The sequence below is a fragment of the Diceros bicornis genome, chromosome 26 (genome assembly GCF_020826845.1).
Source record: "Diceros bicornis minor isolate mBicDic1 chromosome 26, mDicBic1.mat.cur, whole genome shotgun sequence".
Lineage (NCBI taxonomy): Eukaryota > Metazoa > Chordata > Mammalia > Perissodactyla > Rhinocerotidae > Diceros > Diceros bicornis.
The window spans coordinates 1,686,545-1,704,810 of NC_080765.1; the positions used below are offsets into that span (position 1 = coordinate 1,686,545).

Genomic DNA, 18,266 nt, shown 5'->3' on the forward strand with positions numbered 1-18,266 from the left:
TACCTTTAGTGTTTATTTTACTAGCCATTCCAGGAGGCAAGTAGGAAATAACTAGTTCAGGTCTAGAGAGAAAACCACGACACATTACAGCAGGCAGCATAATATTGGTCTTCCAAGTTAGTAAAAATGATCATGACCAATGCTTTTGATAAAGGCAATCACAGAATCATTCTGTAATGCAACAATACTTTCTGTCATTATGGACAAATACTCACTTCTCCTTCCCACAACTATCTGCTAGGTGATTTTCTGAAAAGTAAATGACTTCATGAAAATGAAAATTAACTAACACTACTCTAGTTTCTTCAACCACCGAAATTCTGCAGATATGTGAATGAGAAACTTAACCACTGAAATTCAGTTGCTGCCCACAAGTTTGACCAGGAATAACAGAGCAGATAAAAATCAGCATTTTGGTGCTCCATTCAAGTATTTAGGAATACCAAGAGCCACCAGTGTCTCTGGCCAACTTGGCCACCACCACTGTGGGGCAGATGTTGCAGTCCTCCTTGTATCGATGAAGAAAAGCAAGTGCAGGTTCACGGATCTGGAAGGCCACGGACAATGCCAGGACCGTAGCTCAGAGCTGTGCTTTTCCATCATGGACTTCAAAGCCTTAGCTGTCACTTGTTGCTAGAAAAATATTTAAACATAACTTTATTGTTTTTATTCCAGGAATGACTACATTGGCAAATAAAACTTACTTTTTAACAACAAACTTGATTTTGTTACTCCCACGGACAATCCTTTCAAGTCGTGGAATTCCAAACCAGGTAGGGCTTCGAAAAGGAATCCCTTCTGGCAAGCCTTCTACATAAAGGAACTCGGGGTTTGATTCAAACACAGGGTACGGTACTTTTACTGCCTCTGTGAGTCCAAGAGCTTGAGCTGAAAGGGTAAAAGAACAAAACCTGTGAAAGGTAAAATTTTACAGATTCTTTTATTTTTGTCTGCATTCTCTATATTTCTTTTTTGTTGAGGTGTAATTGACATATAACATTATACTAGTTTCAGGTATACAACATAATGATTTGATATTTGTATATGCTGCGAAATGATCACCACAGTAAGTCTAGTTAATAGCTGGGCCTTCTCAAATATGTTATGCAAAAGTTCCCTACAATCTAGCAATCTCCACTTAATATTGAAGGCATTTTGCTTAGTATATTGTGCAAAGTTGAAGAACAAGCCTAAAAAATAAGTTCTTTTAAGAGGAACATTTTAACACTTCAAATAAAAAAGACAGTTATATTACTAGTCAAAATTATCTCTGTGCTCTGGGCAGAAATGAACTATTGCCATTTCACACTGGAATGGCACCTACCCAGCCTTGCGTTGTCATGTAGATGCAACTTTGTGTGCACAAGATAAGAGGTGCATATGATGCACCTGAGCAGAACTCATCAGAGAGACGAGAGGTGGGGTATTTATGGTTCCTGATGTAGGATACAACGTGAACACCAGGTATTAAAACGACTGATGGGAGCGCACGGGAGCACTGCTGTCACCCCCCCTCCTCCCTTCCTTCTCCAGGACAGACACACCCAACCAACTGAAGCACGCGTGCCCCATCTCCACAGAACCCTTCTCAAGACAGTGCCCCAGGAAACCGCTGTCAACAAACCTCAGCTGAAACAAATGATGAAACCTATTTGCATATGGTCTTAGCAGACCAGAAGTGCAGGCAGTAGAACTGAGACTGATACCCACGCCTCCCTTCCTCTCCCATTCTGACATACGAGAAAACTGAACCCAAGAGAAATAAAGGAAAGCCCAGTCTCCGGGACCTTCCTCCTGTAGGTCCTGAACTGTTATAACTCATTCAGAACATTGCCTTTCAGTTATGTTTTTAAATTAAGACATAACCACTGTGTTTTACTTACCAAATTTCAAATTAAAAATCTCTTCCACTTGCTTCCGTAGCTTGGTAATTCTGACATTCCAATCTTCTTTGACTAGAAGGCAAAAATAAATCTAATTAACAATGTTCCGTACTGGAGCGCACACAAAATTAGACTGAATGCTGTTCTTTCCAGTCACGCTCTTTTTTTTAAAAAAAATTGAGATGTAACTGACATATAACATTGTATTAGTTTTAGGCAAACAATCCAGTGATGCCCATAATTAAGTTTTGTTTAAAAACAAAACCTTTGGGTCTTAAGGAAAAGAATGACTTCCTGCAGTTGTCAAATATCAGAACTGCAGGGAGACAGAATTCCAATTTAAGTTCACGTTGTCAATAAAGAAGAACTTATTCACAATAGCGCTCTAAATGAGTGGTTTTCAAACACTCCTCCTTGGAGGTGCATCAGAGAAGACTGGCAGGGCTGGGGGGCCAGATGTGTGTGGCACCAGGCCTCCTACCCCAGGTTCCACCAGAACGGCTTCACTTGTATTTGCTCTCTGGACAGGCATTCCTTGTCTCAAACAGATGTGTGCCTACAGATTCACACAAAGCAAAACTGCACTAATTACAGCAAGAAATAATCATTAAAGAGATTAGGGAGATGTCACTCAATACTATTCACATCTACAATCCAGTTTGTTTCCTTACCCCTTATTCATAAGACAACCATCTCCTTTTAAATTTAACATAAAAATAAAGAAAAAAATAAGCTAATATAGAAGACATGTAGGAAGTGTGGGACAAGGAAAGGAGGGGAGTCACAGAAAAGGGGAGCAAGTGCAGAACTCATTAAATGTGGGAATCACTGTGTCTGCTGACAAAGGCAGTGGGAAATGCTGGAGAAGTTCTAAAAATACTGCTGAAAGTTGGTGGCCTCAGAAAATCTTTTAACATTTCTTTTAATTTACTTTTACTATAAAAGTAGTTTAAAACTTTTACTTTAAAAGAAAACCTAGCATCTTAAGGGTTTAATATGGAAGCTCAACGATTCAGCCAGAGAAAGTCAGTTTCTATAAACCAAATTTGCATTACTACTGTAAAGAGCTCTAGACTCTCCTTCCCCAGGTGAAGAGCTTCTGTTCACTGGCTGCTCTGTCTCCCCTCTGCCTTCCCCTACACTTCCTTCTCTGGTAGTTGCTACTCCAACACAAGAAGATCTCTGCACCATTCCTCACAAGAATGAAGTAATACCCCCTGGTCCTTCCACTTCAAAGCTCAATCACCTGGCTAGCGGTACAACTTTCTCACATGTGACATATACCTTTTACCAAATTAAGGGCAAAGTGCACCCACAGTGTGTGTGAGCATACAACTGTTACCTAATCCCATGTCATGTCAAGAACTAAGCAGACGCCTCTGATGGCAATGACTAACAAATTCTTTTGTCGAGTGGTCTATGACTTGAATTGGCCCAGCAAAAGACTAATGCCTGGTTCATTGGCAGATCTAGTAACATTTGGTAGGAATGAAGAATGACAACCTTTAATTCTTTCCACGGTCTCCTATGAATGATAGAAGGCCAAGTGTTGTTAATGATTGGGAGAATAGAGATTCTTCTTTTGATATTAGGCCATTAAACTCTCTGTGCTAGAAGACAGTAGATCAAGTGTTGCAGAGAATATTACTCAATCCTTGGAGTAACTTCTATGGCGCCTGTGTTTTCTTTCAAAGATATACGTTTAACATTCTCAGTTTGCAGCCCCTATTAGAACTGTCCCTACTAAATGCAGTGATCACATTAATCCAACCTTGAATTTGAGGTCTGTGGAGAGAAACGAAGACTCGTACATAACTTTCATCATATTCAGACTAATCCATACTAAAGCTCTACCTTCGAGAATATTTTTCTTTCCATGACTTCCCTCAGCAAAGTCTGTGTCATCTCCAATCTTCAATTCATCACCCATACTTTGTTTCTTTGCCTAAATCAAAAGCATGCTGAGGAGGCTGCCATGATGATTCTGATGCTCAACATAAGAGTTAAGCATTGATTATATCCTCTCCCCTGCAGGATTCTCAACAGAGGACAATTTTGTCTCCCTACTACAGTATTTCTCAAACACTTTTCATGCCACAATAAACACAAAAGATTATACAATCGATCTGGCATACTGGCTGACATTCACCAGTTGCCCCAAGTACCCTAAGAGCTGGAGGATCAGTATTTTAGTACAGACTAAGCTAAACAAGTAACTCCATCTTGTAGACCAGTCCACTTTAGTATTTACCAGAATGATTAACTGCATGAATTCAGAAACACTCAGGGGTTCTTGGCAATAGAAGTTCCTAATGTAGAAGATTACAAGCCGCGGTCACTTTGTCTGACATTACGCAATGGTAAACAAAAAGATGGGAAAGAAATAGTGGCAGACTTATAGCAGAAATAAAGAAAATAAAACCATTCATATTTGAGATTGAGACTTCATAGTTCTTTTCTACTGGGCTGTGATGTCAGTGTAGCTGCTGGAATTAAAGTTTTTGATATTTGTCATTTAAAAAACAGGGTCCACGTGAATAAAGATTAAGGTCTAAATCTGCATGGTCTGACACATTAGCAACACGTGGCAACTGAGCACTTGAAAGGTGGCTAGTTGAATTGAGATGTGCAGTACGTATAAAATACACACTAGAGTTTCAATTAAAGAATGTAAATATATGAAATGAAAAATGTAAATTACCTCATCACGTATTTATTTATATTGATTACAGACTGAAACACAGATTTGGCTACTAGAAAATTTAAAATGACATACGTGGCTTGCACTTGTGATGCACACTGTATTTCTATTGAACACCACTGGTCTAAATTCAAAGCAAGTTTTCCTAAAACTGCTTATGTTTATATTGATAAATCAAGAAGTGCCTGTATTGAGCTTCCACAAAAGATTTTTGGGAGAAAGGAAGGAAAGATGAGTCCCATTGCTTTAAAGGATTTTTCAAAAGCTTAAAAACCATTGATCTAAGCTTTTTATTTTTTGCAGGGAAAGATTTGCCCTGAGGTAACATCTGTTGCCCACCTTCCTCTTTTGTTTTTTCCTCCGCAAAGCCCCAGTGCATTGTTGTATATCCTAGCTGTAAGTCCTTCTATGTGAGCCGCCACCACAGTGGCAACCGGGGTGGTGTGGTTCTGTGACCAGTAAGTGAACCCAGGCCACCGAAGTGGTGAGAGCGCTGAACTTTAACCACTAGGCCCATCAGGGCTGGCTCAATCTAAGCTTTTTAAAAGGAAGTCACAACTATCTTACCTGGTGTATTCGTTCTCGGCTGGGTAACTTCAGTAGTACTGTGAGTCAGAAGTTCTGGTCTGTAAAAACACAGCTGATGTTAGTAAAAGAGCATTTAGGAATGCCTTAAAGGCCTTCCCCACACAGCTGTGCCTTGCTGATGATTTTTCAATATGGTTCATCCTGCCACCATTTGCAGCGAAAAAAGTCATTTTGGTGGCTCTAGATTATTTTGAGAATAGCAATTTTCACAGATTTGAGTGGGACCACCTGTATACCCTCAAAGGCATTTTAAGCTCAACTGTGTAAAACAGTCGCCTCTTCCCCCAAACCAGCTCAACCTTCTGTTTCTAAACCTCAGATGAACTAAACCATGAAACAGCTAGAAATATCTAGCTATGTCATCCTCAAGTTTCCTCTCCCTTAAACAGTTCCAACAAACATACACAGACAAATACACTCCCAATCAGTGAGCAAAGTACCACAGATCCTACTGCTCCCACAGGCCTTCCTACTAGACAGGCCTTTTATTCCTACTCCTTGCCCCCAAATTACCCATTCTGCTATCCTTCAAACTCAAGCCAGAATAACCCTTTTGAAATGCAAATCAAAATTATTTGACAAGGGAAAGGCTTTAAAACCGTGTGTGTCTGTGTGTGTGTGTGTGTGCGCGTGTGTGTGTTGGCCCTGAGCTACCTTCCGATGCCAATCTTCTTTTTGCCGAGGAAGACTGACCCCGGTCTAACATCTGTGCCCATCTTCCTCTACTTTACATGGGACGCCGCCACAGCATGGCTTGACAAGCAGTGCATCGGTGTGCGCCTGGAATCCAAACCCCGGAACACCACAGCGGAGCACGCGCACTTAACCACTACGCCACTGGGCCGGCCCCGCTTTAAAACCTTTCAATTACTCCACGGAAGGCCTTCCTCCACTTGGCCATCTCAGGCTGTCCTAACATGCCACACCCACAATTCCACACGGAATGGCGTCGTTAGGTGAACATCCAAGTACATTTGACACCTCCCTGCCCCTACTTATTTGCTTTATTTGAAACATCTTTCTTCCATTCCCTAGGCACAACTGACCCATCTACATGCCACCCTTGTCTTCTCCCACAAAGTGCTCAGCAACACCCCATTGCATTTATCTCTGTAATAAGCCCCCAAAGCACGGACAGGGCTCCTGTTGGACCCATTTTGTATGCCTGATACGAAATAAACACTTGCTCAATAAATGAATCTAAATGTAATACTTTAATTTAAAGTAAGTCCAACTGAGGGGAACAAAAGGCCCATTTTCATGAAATTAACCTTTTCTTAAGGACAACATTAAATTTGTTTCTGCAGATTTTAATCTTACCTTTTAATAACAAATTTAATTCGATTGCCCACTTGAATTATTTTTTCCAGCCTTGGGATTCCATACCATGAGGGACTTCTAAAAGGAATGTTTTCTGGTAGTCCTTCCACATAGAGATCATTAGGATGTGCCTCAAATTTCTGGTAAGGTACCGCCTTGGCTTCAGTGCTCCCCAAGGCTTCAGCTTTACAAAGAAAAGCAATTTAGGAGACTAAGTTTCTGTTGAAATCATATTTTAGTACAATCCAAAGCAAGGTATCTGTCAACTTTTTTTTTTTTTTTTTTTTTTTGTGAGGAACATCAGCCCTGAGCTAACATCTGTCAATCCTCCTCTTTTTGCCAAGGAACACTGGCCCTGGGCTAACATCCGTGCCCATCCTCCTCCACTTTTTATATGGGACACAGCCACAGCATGGCTTGACAAGTGGCGTGCCAGTGCACGCCCGGGGTCCAAACCGGCGAACCCCAGACCACCACAGCATGGCACTTAACCACTTGCGCCACCAGGCCAGCCCTCTGTCAACTTTTTAAACAGCAGAGTATACTCTGGAAACATACACTATTAAATAGACTTAATACAGCAAATGCAAGTATAAATGGCCCACGATCACGAGGTAACTTTTGGTGGATTTAAGTTTCCTGATTCCAAGACCACTTTAATCTCTAAGATCTTACAAAAACTTTTAAGAAAATCATGACAGACAATAAAGAACACAACTTAAATATTACTTTTTCAAATATTTGGAGGCAGAATTTTGCTACTTAATGTTTTATGAGTGTAATAATCCTCTTTTATTGGATCCTGTACACTAACTTATTTTAGGCTATACTTTTATTTGTACCACAACCACGAGATTAACGTTCTTTACCACTTAAACCTCATGAGCGTACCATTTGTAAAGGAAATAACTTTCTGCAAAGAATTCACGGAATGGGAAATAAAAATAGTAAGCAGAGACTGGTTTAGATTAAAAGAGACAGATCAACCAAAGTTATTGCATGAACACTGTTTAGATCCAGATTCAAAGCAAAAACTTTAAAGATACTTTTCAGATGAATGAAGAAACTCAATGAATGACTGGAAGAGAGCAGATACAAAGAAACAGTTAATTTTGTCAGGTGTGAAAATGACACTGGTTGTGCAACCAAATGTCAATACTATTCATGGATGCACACTGAACAAGAAAAATGACACAATGTCTGTGATTTGCTTTATAATATTCCTATAAAGGGGCAAGAGAGGAAAAGAACAAAATGTGAAAAATCTTAATGATTAGTGAATCTGAAAAATGGGTATATGGCAATTCATTGTACTATTTTTCTACATTTGAATAGGTGTAGAATTGAAATTTCAAAATGCAATTACTAATCCCTGCTCTGAAACCACATCTAAACAAGCTCTAATAAGATTCAAATAATTTACACATCAGCATTTTATACATTTCCCTTGCATTCTGTTATGTTACATGTATTTTACAATCTGATGGTTTAAAAAAGAGTGGCTCCTTGAAAAATTAATTCACATTTCTTCGATTCTTAGATTGACTTTCAAATTTAAAGGCCTTCCATCTTAGTTTCCTCCTTCATTTCATTAGCACTAAATCCGAAGGGCTCAAGTACAGGATCTTTTTGATATAAGTAAGGAATGTGTATTTGAAAAACCACATACAATGTAATAAACACTGCAGCTGTTAAAAGAAACATTCCTTTAAAAAATATAGTAAAGGCTTTCACACTCACACCTGGTAGTAATATTAAGTATAATTATTCCGTTAAATAGAGCAATTAAGAATATAATCATAATTCTAACAAACTTCCTATAAAATGAAAAAGAAGCAATTGTTGGAATTGAAAGAAAGGAGCAGAAGTTATAGAAAAGGGGGAAGGCTGACTGCATTAGTTGTTCATCGGTGAGGCCACCTCTATAATAAAATAACAACCTCCCTGTCTCCCTAGTCCCCTTATTCTGCTTAATTTTTTCCCAGACCAATTCATACCTTCTTATATATTAAACATTTACTTGTTTCTTAACTATGCATCTTTCCCTAACTTATATAAATGAATGCTTCCTGGGGGAGGGTGCTGTCTTCTGCACTGCTGAGTTCTCAGCACCGGACACGCAGGCACCCACAGGTGCTAGAGGACTGACTGATTACGTTGCTGAAGTAGGGAAACTTTTAAGACTTATAATTAATGTTTGATAGTTATAGAAGATCTAAGCTTTCCTCTTTCCCTTTCAGGAACCTTAAAGAGAGCAGCAATTCTGCTGGCTTCTCACTCTATAAAATAGCTACATTCCTAGAGCCACCTAAAGGCAGTAATACTAACAAAAACAGCAAGGCTTTTATTGTTTATAATGTAAAAATACATAAACTCTTACCTATTTTCTTAGCTCTGATTCAGTGCCAAAGTTATCTTCCACTGGCCACTTTTTCTTTATGTGAGTATGCTACCTCATCAACAGACTCCTCCTTCCACAAAGCAAAAGTCAGCTTGCTCGGCGAGCATCAATGATGCTAATAGGTTTGCCTGTTTCTTTTACCAGGCTCAATTTTCAGAACTCAACGTGAGGGCAAGGTTTTTTTTTCAGGACGATCAGCCCTGAGCTAACATCCATGCTAATCCTCCTCTTTTTGCTGAGGAAGACTGGCTCTGAGCTAACATCTATTGCCAATCCTCCTCCTTCCCCCCACCCCCCCCAAAGCCCCAGTAGATAGTTGTATGTCACAGCTGCACATCCCTCTAGTCGTTGTATGTGGGACGCCGCCTCAGCATGGCCGGAGAAGCGGTGCGTCGGTGCGCGCCCGGGATCTGAACCCGGGCCGCCAGTAGCGGAGCGCACGCACTTAACCGCTAACCCACGGGGCCAGCCTGAGGGCAAGGTTTAAGGCTGCTCCTGCAGATACTCATTATCATATGTCCCCTACTCAAGAATTATGATGACACAATGGTGGCATCTCTAATGATAAACAGTATTCATCATCTGATTTGTGTTACTAAATGTCTTGGAAATATAATGACTTTTAAAGTGGTGAAGACTCTTTAGTTCATTGTTCATTAGCTGATTTCTGACGAGATGTAAGAGGAGATACAATTATCACTAAGGTCGTATATATTCAAGTTGCATAGTCAAGGATACTGATGAGGAGAAAAAACTTAAAATTCTGATTTTTCCTGATGCATTAAATTTTCAGAGAGTTAAACCAGTATAATAAGTAAAAACTAAGCACATGGGCCGGACCCATGGCTTAGCGGTTAAGTGAGCGTGCTCCACTGCTGGCGGCCCGGGTTCGGATCCCGGGCGCGCACCGACGCACCACTTCTCTGGCCATGCTGAGGCCGCGTCCCACATACAGCAACTAGAAGGATGTGCAACCATGACATACAACTATCTACTGAGGCTTTGGGGGAAATAAATAAATAAATAAATAGAATTTAGGAGGAGAAAAATTGTAAAAAAAAAAAAAAAAAAAACCAAGCACATGGATTCTCCAAACAACACACAATTAGTGACCTAAGCTTGTAGCTGCCACTTGAGCTGCACCTAAAAGCTGGTTTTTTGGCTCTTTGAGACCCAGTGCCATGCACCTCACCTGGAAAGTATAGGGAGAAAAAGAATCCTCACCCAGCAGACTTGTCTTTTTTGTGGTAAAACTCTAATGGTTTCTTTCACAAAACTATGAGAACCCCTGTGCTCCGCGGGATTCTCTGTTCTAGCCACACACGCTGCTCTCCACTGCAGCCTTCTTTGCCATGACAGCTCTGTGCCACTTCTGTACTTCCTCTGGTCTTCTCAGTGTTATAATTTAAAGAGGCCCAATGTACACTAGGTGACTGAAAGGGCCAGTGATTTCTCTAGAAGACACTAAGGACACTGGCCCATTCAGTCAATATTTGTTGAGCACCAGCCCAAGCACCAAGCACAGTTCTAGCAGCAGATAAGATGACGAGATCTAGGCTGTCAGATCCACTGTGTTGTAGTGGGAGGGAAAAGACAATCACTAGTGCCTTGAGGAAAATAAAAGGTGATGAGATACCGCATGCTCAGTGGTTTATGTTAGAGGGATGCCTGGTGAAGACCCCTCCAATGCAGCCACAATTAAATTGAGACGTAAATAAGAGGGAGAGGCACAAAAAGATCTGAGGTAAGAGCATATTCCAGAGACAAGGACACCAACAGCACAACAGTTCCAGGAGTGGAGGACCTCAGAAAAGTAAAGAACAAGCAGATGGTCATTACAGTTGCTACAAAGTGAGCAAGTGGGAGAGGGAAGGAGCTGATATGAGAAGAAAGGCAGGGTGGCCATGATCAGGGGCCCTGGAGTTTATTCCAATGAACATTAAAATCTTCAAAGGTTTGAATTTGGCCACTTTGTGGAACTGGCTTTGACTACAGTGATAGACAGCAGTGAGGAAGAAAAGTGTACAGATTTGAGGTATGTTTTGAATGCAGAGTCAGCAGGAGACCTTGTGAAAATACAGAAATCAAGGGTAACTCCTATGGCTTTGGCTTGGACAACTGGGTAGAGTCTGGTGCCACTGGACAGACTGGGAGAGGAAGGTGTCGCAGAGGGGAAATCACAGACTATTTAGGACGTGTGAAGTCAGAAGATGTATCGAGGTATCAAATAGGTGGGTGAATATAAAGGTCGGTGTTAAGAGGAGTTCTCAGGGCAAGAAACTTAAATTTGAAAGTCATCACAATGTAGACAATATATTATTTTTAAGATATGAGATGGAGTGGGATCACCTATGAAGAAAACATAGCAAGAAAAGAGGAAGAGGGCTCAGGACTGAGCTGTGGGGCAGCAGTCCAAAATTAAAGCCCTGAACTAAAGGCAGGTGCCATAAGAGAATGAAAAGGACAGCCAATCAGACATCGAGAAGCCCAGGAAGAAATCACAAGTCAATGAGGTTTGAAACTTTCCAAAAAAACAGTTTAAAATAGTTAAAAAAACAAAAAGAAAAATAAGAAGAAAGACAACTATGTTGAATGCTGCCAAGAAGCAGGATAAAGCAGGGGAGAGGATGACTTTTGGTGACAGAAGATGGTGCAACGATAAACCACACCTAAGCGTCCTAAGTTCAGGGACACAGGCACAGCCAGCACAGCACACGAGATCACCAGAAGAGCGAGGGTCATGTCACGTTTCCTGATGCCCAGCAGTGTACTGCTTAGCCTTCCAGTGGCAGACCGCTACTGAAGGCCTCCTTACTCCCCAAGTGGCACACCGAATACTGTCAAAAGGTCTGGAGACTAAAGGGTTCCAAGGCTACAAGACGCCTGTGCCGCCTAAGCGATGCTGTATTAAAAACCACTCAGTAAAGAGCACACGGCGTTCACGTCACTATTCCCTCCCTTTCTGTACAGGGTTAAAACCTTTCATAATAAATATGTATCAAAAAACAATAAAAGAAAACTGGAGGCGAGTCATATTTATCGTATTAACTTTCTTAAAGCAAAATCTGGAAACGTAAGACACTTTAGTTAGGGGAATAATGAGACTTACCAAATTTTTTGCAGAAAAGCTGATCTACCATCTTCCGTAATTTAGTGATTCTGGCATACCACTCTTCCTTTACTGTAAGAGTCACAAATACACAAGTTTCCCCAACTTGGCATTAATAATTTAGGTTATTAAATATTATGATTATAAAAATAGGCAGTATTATTTTTCTGTTCTCTATGACTAAATTATTTCTAAGATTTCAGAATGTGTTTATTAAAACAGTGCTAACACTGAATAAGAGTAAGAACAAATGAAACAATGATAAAATGACAATTTATAATTTAAGAGTAATTTTACACAGGTACTCTCTAAAGTGTCATAATTAAAGCTGGGAAATAGCAGAATTCAGTTTACTCAAGAACAGCTAGCAGGCGATTTTTGCAATGATAAATTTAGAATATGCTAATACTGGCAATCCTTCCATGATACCAATTCTAAGTGATGTGACTTCCATTTTGTGTCCCCTCCCCACCCCATGCCACTCCAAAGCAAAAGCAAGCAATAGAACAAATACAATCGTGTTTCCCACAAAACACATCTAACAAACAGTGATGATCCCCATGGCGATACACATATGCTCTGAGAAGCAGATCTTTTTAAGTCCTGGGTATAATGATGAATGATCATTCAACTGATCAATGTGGACTTGGATAATGAACTGTTCAATACATTATGCCAGATAAATTTTGCATCTCAAAAGTAGAACAGACATGGTTCTTTTAGTCTACACAGAAATCTGACATTTACACTTTTTATAATGGGTTATTAAGAAAAATGAGTTTATTCTTCTAGAGAATATTGGACAGTGTCTTGACATTGTGTATTTATTGTACATAATATTCTGATTTCAGACACACAATCTGACACAGGACTGGAGACCTACCTCCTGAAGCTGGTTTATCAAGCTGTAAGTCTTCACGTGTTGAATTCAGAAGTTCATGTCTGAAAGGTGAGAAAAAGTACTAAATATTTACCAGGTAATATTCAGCAGAAACAATAACTACTAGTACTTATTTAATATTCAGTCATCAAGGCAAGTTTTAAAAAGAAAAGACAATCTGGACTCTTGAGCACAATTAAATCCTAATTTCTTGATATTTCCAAAGAGTAATAAAACCAAATGGTAACTGCAAATTGTTTCATAAGGTGCTTCATGAAGCATGTGTCCTCACAGAAAAAGAGTGAAAGATGCAATCCAACAGTATTTTATAAAAGCATAACATCATAGGAAGCAACCCACAAATTTCAAGTGAGATTCTTTAATTTTACGTTACATTCAAGACTACCTTGGGCCCGGCCCGGTGGCGCAAGCGGTTAAGTGCGCACGTTCCGCTGTGGCGGCCCGGGCAGCCCGGGGTTCACTGGTTCAGATCCCGGGCGTGCACCGAGGCACCGCTTGTCAGGCCATGCTGTGGCGGTGTCCCATATAAAATGGAGGAAGATGGGCACGAATGTTAGCCCAGGGCCAATCTTCCCCAGCAAAAAGAGGAGGATTGGCAGATGTTAGCTCAGGGCTGATCTTCCTCACAAAAAAAAAAAAAAAAAAAAAAGACTACCTTACTTCAATCCATCTATAAATCAGTTATAAAAATCCTAAATATATTTCAATACTAACATGTGCAGGACAATATACACGTTTTTTTATCTTTCATAATACGCAAACAGTCCATAAAACATAATTTATAGATCACAGAACTTTCACAATCTAAGTTACATATCCCACATCACTCCATTTTACCGTAATGGCCTAAAATAATGCGGGGAGGGGGATATATCACAGAAATGTTGGAAACTAACAGGATTAAGTCAATGGTACACATAATATTTGAATATTAGTGAGCTGTGAAATAAAATGTTTGCTAAACTCTATAGAATTACCCTTCTAAATAAACAAAACAGTTTATGTTTATCATGACTAATCACATTAACCTCGGGAGAAATGCTTTAAAAGTCCCTTCCAAATGTGGAAGATGGCTTCTCATAAATGAATATATTGAAAGGACTTGAAACAGAATGTGCATAGCATAAAGTACCTTGTGATAAGCTTGCATAAACATTTAAATATCCAAACAAAGAGTTTTATATGCTTTAGATGAGCAAAACCTATAAAATTATTCATATATTTTCTTTACATACTTTATTAAAAATTAAATTTCAAAACTTTTAACAAATTAAAAAGAAATTTAATAAAATGACAGTACAAAGAGTTCTCAAAACAATAAACTTATTAACATATCAAAGTGTAGGGGGAGGGGTGTGCTTGTTTATGGTTCTTGGCTAGTGTCAGAATTCTAAGAAAAAGCCCATTTTGTTTACCATTCAACTTGGTGAGAGACTACTAAATATTAACTACAATTTATTTGAAAGAAAAGTGTCTGTTAGTAACAAGTTCCTCTCTGTGGAGGATAGCTCACCTACGATCTTGAAGTATCTCTTGGGTCCTTTTTCATCCTTAGTTACATCTCAAAAGCTCCTCTCATTCCCTTATTTAATACCAACACAGAGGCAAATTTCCTTGTTAATGTCCCCATTTTCTTAACAGCACCAGAGCATTACCAGAGTAATGAAGCTGAATACTTTTGCAAATGATATGACTATTATTCTAATACTGTTATTCACTTTACTGTTTACAGCTCAAATATATATGAGAAAACTTTAAAAAAATAGGTTATAATATGCCCATGACTGGAAAAAAACTCATTTACAATAGGAGGACTTAAAATGAAAGCCGTGTATTTCAGAAGCAATGAACCCATCTCCACTCCCTGGGGGTCGAGTACTGCTTGGTCTAAACTTTACATCATAGCACTGTCTTTCCCATGCCTGTGCCCGGTTAAGGAATCAGCACTTGACATAATTCTAACCAGAGAGAAGGAAGACCATATTCCAAGGCTTCCTTGCTCTCAGAGAAACACGGGTAGCTACCCTCTCCTCCACAGATGTGGGTGTCGCTGTGAGGCCTAGAACCATTCCACCCAGCTCACCACTAATCTAAGGAAACTATCAGCATGAGGAAGGAAGAATCTGGAAAAGAGCAGCAGAGGAGCCCCAACTACTACCGTTCTCATCCTCCTCTCTGACCACCTCACTAGGTGAGATAAGCATCCTACTGCGTTAAGCCAATGTGAACAAGGGTTTGTCACTGCTGGAAACATCCTAACCACTACCCCACCTCCTCCACGACAGAAAGCCTCCATCTGCTTTCATACATATTTGGCACATCTGACTGGCTACAGAATCTGAGGTTCAAACCATTGGCACTTCGAACTTGGAAAAGAACTGCTTAAGAGTGTTACAACATCCATTACTGCTCAAAGCAAGTTTATCATCAGTGTGATTTTCATGCTTTATGGATGACCTGGTCTTATTCTCTGGAACTTCATAATTTTTTCCCTTATCCTAAAGGCACTGAAACTTTATAAAGTGTGACTAGGTATATATCTTTGTTTTCCTCTCCTTTATCCTGCTCCACACTTTTTTCAGACTAGGAAAATAACTGTTACTCATTTTTGATATTTTCCTTCTCTTTTCACTTTAAGTCAAAGATCACCAGATAAGGATTCAATATCCTTTCTCACGTATCTCATAGTATAATCTTCTTTACATATTACAAGATTAACAATTTTCTAGCCCTTTCCTTGAAAATTTTAATCTAGCAAGTATATTTTTTATAATTATCTAGACAACTATTCTCTGTTCCCTTTACAAATACATCTAGTACTTGTTTCACAGGTGTAATAGAAAGTCTCCATATATCTATATTTGCTGAGATCTGTTGATAAATGCCCTCTTAGGTTTTTTTTTTTTTTTTTTGGTGAGGCAGATCAGCCCTGAGCTAACATCCATGCCAATCTTCCTTTATTTTTTGTATGTGGGACTCCGCCACAGCATGGCTTGATGAGAGGCGTGTAGGTCCGAGCCCAGGATCCAAACCTGTGAACCCCGGGCCGCCAAAGCAGAATGCAAGGAACTTAACTACTTAACCACTAGGCCAGGCCCACCCTCTTAGTTTTTTAACCTTTTATTGTAATCTTAACAGAATCTTAGTTAGTAGAAAACATGAAAATGTGTGATGTGATGCCATTTTAAAATGGAAGCATTGACACTTCCAATCTCAATTGCTGCACTGAATTTTTTAAAAAGCTCCTTGCTACATCATTTACATCAACACTAAGAAATTTACAGCACTCTGCTATCTTGGTTTTTCTTTCCACTCTTACTTCTATTGTGGCATTTATTTTTACTTCTTATAATTTACATATATTTCCATATATGCTTTAAAAAGTTCAGACCTAAAGACAAGACATTGATACTATACTATTTTCTTTAGCAAACTTAGCAGAAAATTGGAAAAGAAAATGACAGCTATACCTCCATCAGGTATGGACAAGTGTTCATGTTCCAAAAGCCAGCTCTGGCATGACTGATAAAATCTTGTAGAAAGACACATTAAAAAGTGGAAACTAAACAATATATAATAACTCAATTTAAATATAGCCCTAGTGGTTAATGAATATCTGTCAATATAAAAAGATGCACTAATCAAGAACAAAGACAAGAGTCCAAGAGTCTTACTTCTTAATCACAAAACGAATCCTTTCCTTTGCAAGTAATATCCTCTCAAGGCGAGGAATTCCATAAGTAGATGGCCTTCTAAAAGGAATTCCTTCTGGAAGTCCTTCTACATAAAGATCTTCAACATGTGACTGGAAAAGAGGGTATGGGATCGTCACGGGACCTTTGGCTTTTATAGCTTGAGCTTGAAGGATAAAAAGAGAAAAGAAAAATCATTAAATGACCAGAATTAAGCACAATTTTTAGAAAATAATAATAATAATTGAATATGTATTGCTCTGTAAACTTTTATAACTTTACTTCGGTTTACTATAATTGAATCAGAAGAAAAATAGCAAAAAAGAACAACAACAAAAACACACCAAAGATGCCAGTATTCCATTTCACCAAATCTGTAATGAAAAAATGTATTATTTTGAGGTAATGTAGACACAGCCAGACTTTCTCTTGAAATCTGAACCACATATGAATCCAAAAGAAAACAGTTAGTATCAGCTAATACACACAGTATATAATGGAAGAGAAGCAGCATTTTGAAAAAGTAAACATTAGCGTAAAAAGAATTTTTTAATAAAATAACTGAAGATTTTTCTGAACTGTGAAAATTCTGCTTAGATTTCTTTGCTCGAGTAAAATAATGCAACAGCTACAAAAAGTTGAAAACATGGGGAGTCTTAAGAATCAAATATAATGAGCAGACTGTAATGATTTTATTAAACTACAAAGGGTCAGTTTTTCTAAACAATAGGGGACATTTCAATATCACTGGGTATTAAATATAATGCTTTTAGCAAGATAATGGAACTGAGATTAAGACAATGTCTTCCGCTCACCCAGCTCCCCATTTTGAAATACCAACTTCTGAGAAGTGAAATGACATGATGTCTGGGACATCAGAGTTTTAAAACAGTCTTGCAACAAACAGATATGGGACAGGGCCAGCCCCAGTGGCCACGTGGTTAAGCTCGGCGCTCTGCTTCAGCGGCCTAGGTTTAGCTCCCAGATGCGGACCTACACCACTCATCAGTGGACATACTGTGGCAGCAGCTCACATACAAAAAAAAGAGGAAGGTTGGTAACAGATATTAGCTTAGGGCAAATCTGACTCAGCAAAAAAAAAAAAAGAGAGAGAGAGAGATGGGACAGGAGAGGACAAGAAAGAAAATACTATAAAATGTTAAAGGTTGTTGAGCTTGGGTGGTGGATACTTAGAAAAGGTCTTTGTATTCCTTATTTTTTTGTCTGGAAATTTTCATAATGAAAAGGTTTTAAAAAGCATCAGTTGGGGCTGGCCCAGTGGCGTAGTGGTTAAGTGCACGTGCTCAGCTTCAGCAGCCTGGGTTTCACGGGTTGGGATCCTGGGCGTGGACCGACACACCGCTTGTCAGGCCATGCTGTGGCGGCATCCCATATAAAGTAGAGGAAGATGGGCATGGATGTTAGCCCAGGGCGTCTTCCTCAGCAAAAAGAGGAGGATTGGCAACAGACCTTAGCTCAGGGCTAGTTTTCCTCACATACACACACAAAAAATGAGTTAAGTTCATCTACAACACAGGCACTTTTATAGTTAGTATTTATAATTTCAAAGTTAAACCTTTTGATACTAAGTAAAGCAATGCCAAATTTCTACGACTGCATAGCAGACACATACCACTACTCTCTCAAAAGTCTGTACGTCATTTAATTAAC

The 18,266-nt window shown here is 39.3% G+C and overlaps 1 protein-coding gene across 8 annotated transcripts in view; it reads right to left on the reverse strand.

The window, feature by feature from the left end:
- The window catches only part of GTF2I (general transcription factor IIi), a 117,171-nt gene that overhangs the window by 27,443 nt on the left and 71,462 nt on the right, over positions 1–18,266 (reverse strand). For all 8 annotated transcript variants that reach the window (XM_058568942.1, XM_058568947.1, XM_058568944.1 and 5 more), the window contains 8 exons: positions 16,578–16,761; positions 12,886–12,944; positions 12,003–12,074; positions 6,493–6,676; positions 5,152–5,210; positions 1,884–1,955; positions 705–888; positions 4–62 (listed from right to left, as the gene is read on the reverse strand). In XM_058568942.1, coding sequence (XP_058424925.1) covers positions 4–62; positions 705–888; positions 1,884–1,955; positions 5,152–5,210; positions 6,493–6,676; positions 12,003–12,074; positions 12,886–12,944; positions 16,578–16,761 — 873 coding nt within the window. The remainder of the gene's footprint in view (positions 1–3; positions 63–704; positions 889–1,883; positions 1,956–5,151; positions 5,211–6,492; positions 6,677–12,002; positions 12,075–12,885; positions 12,945–16,577; positions 16,762–18,266) is intronic.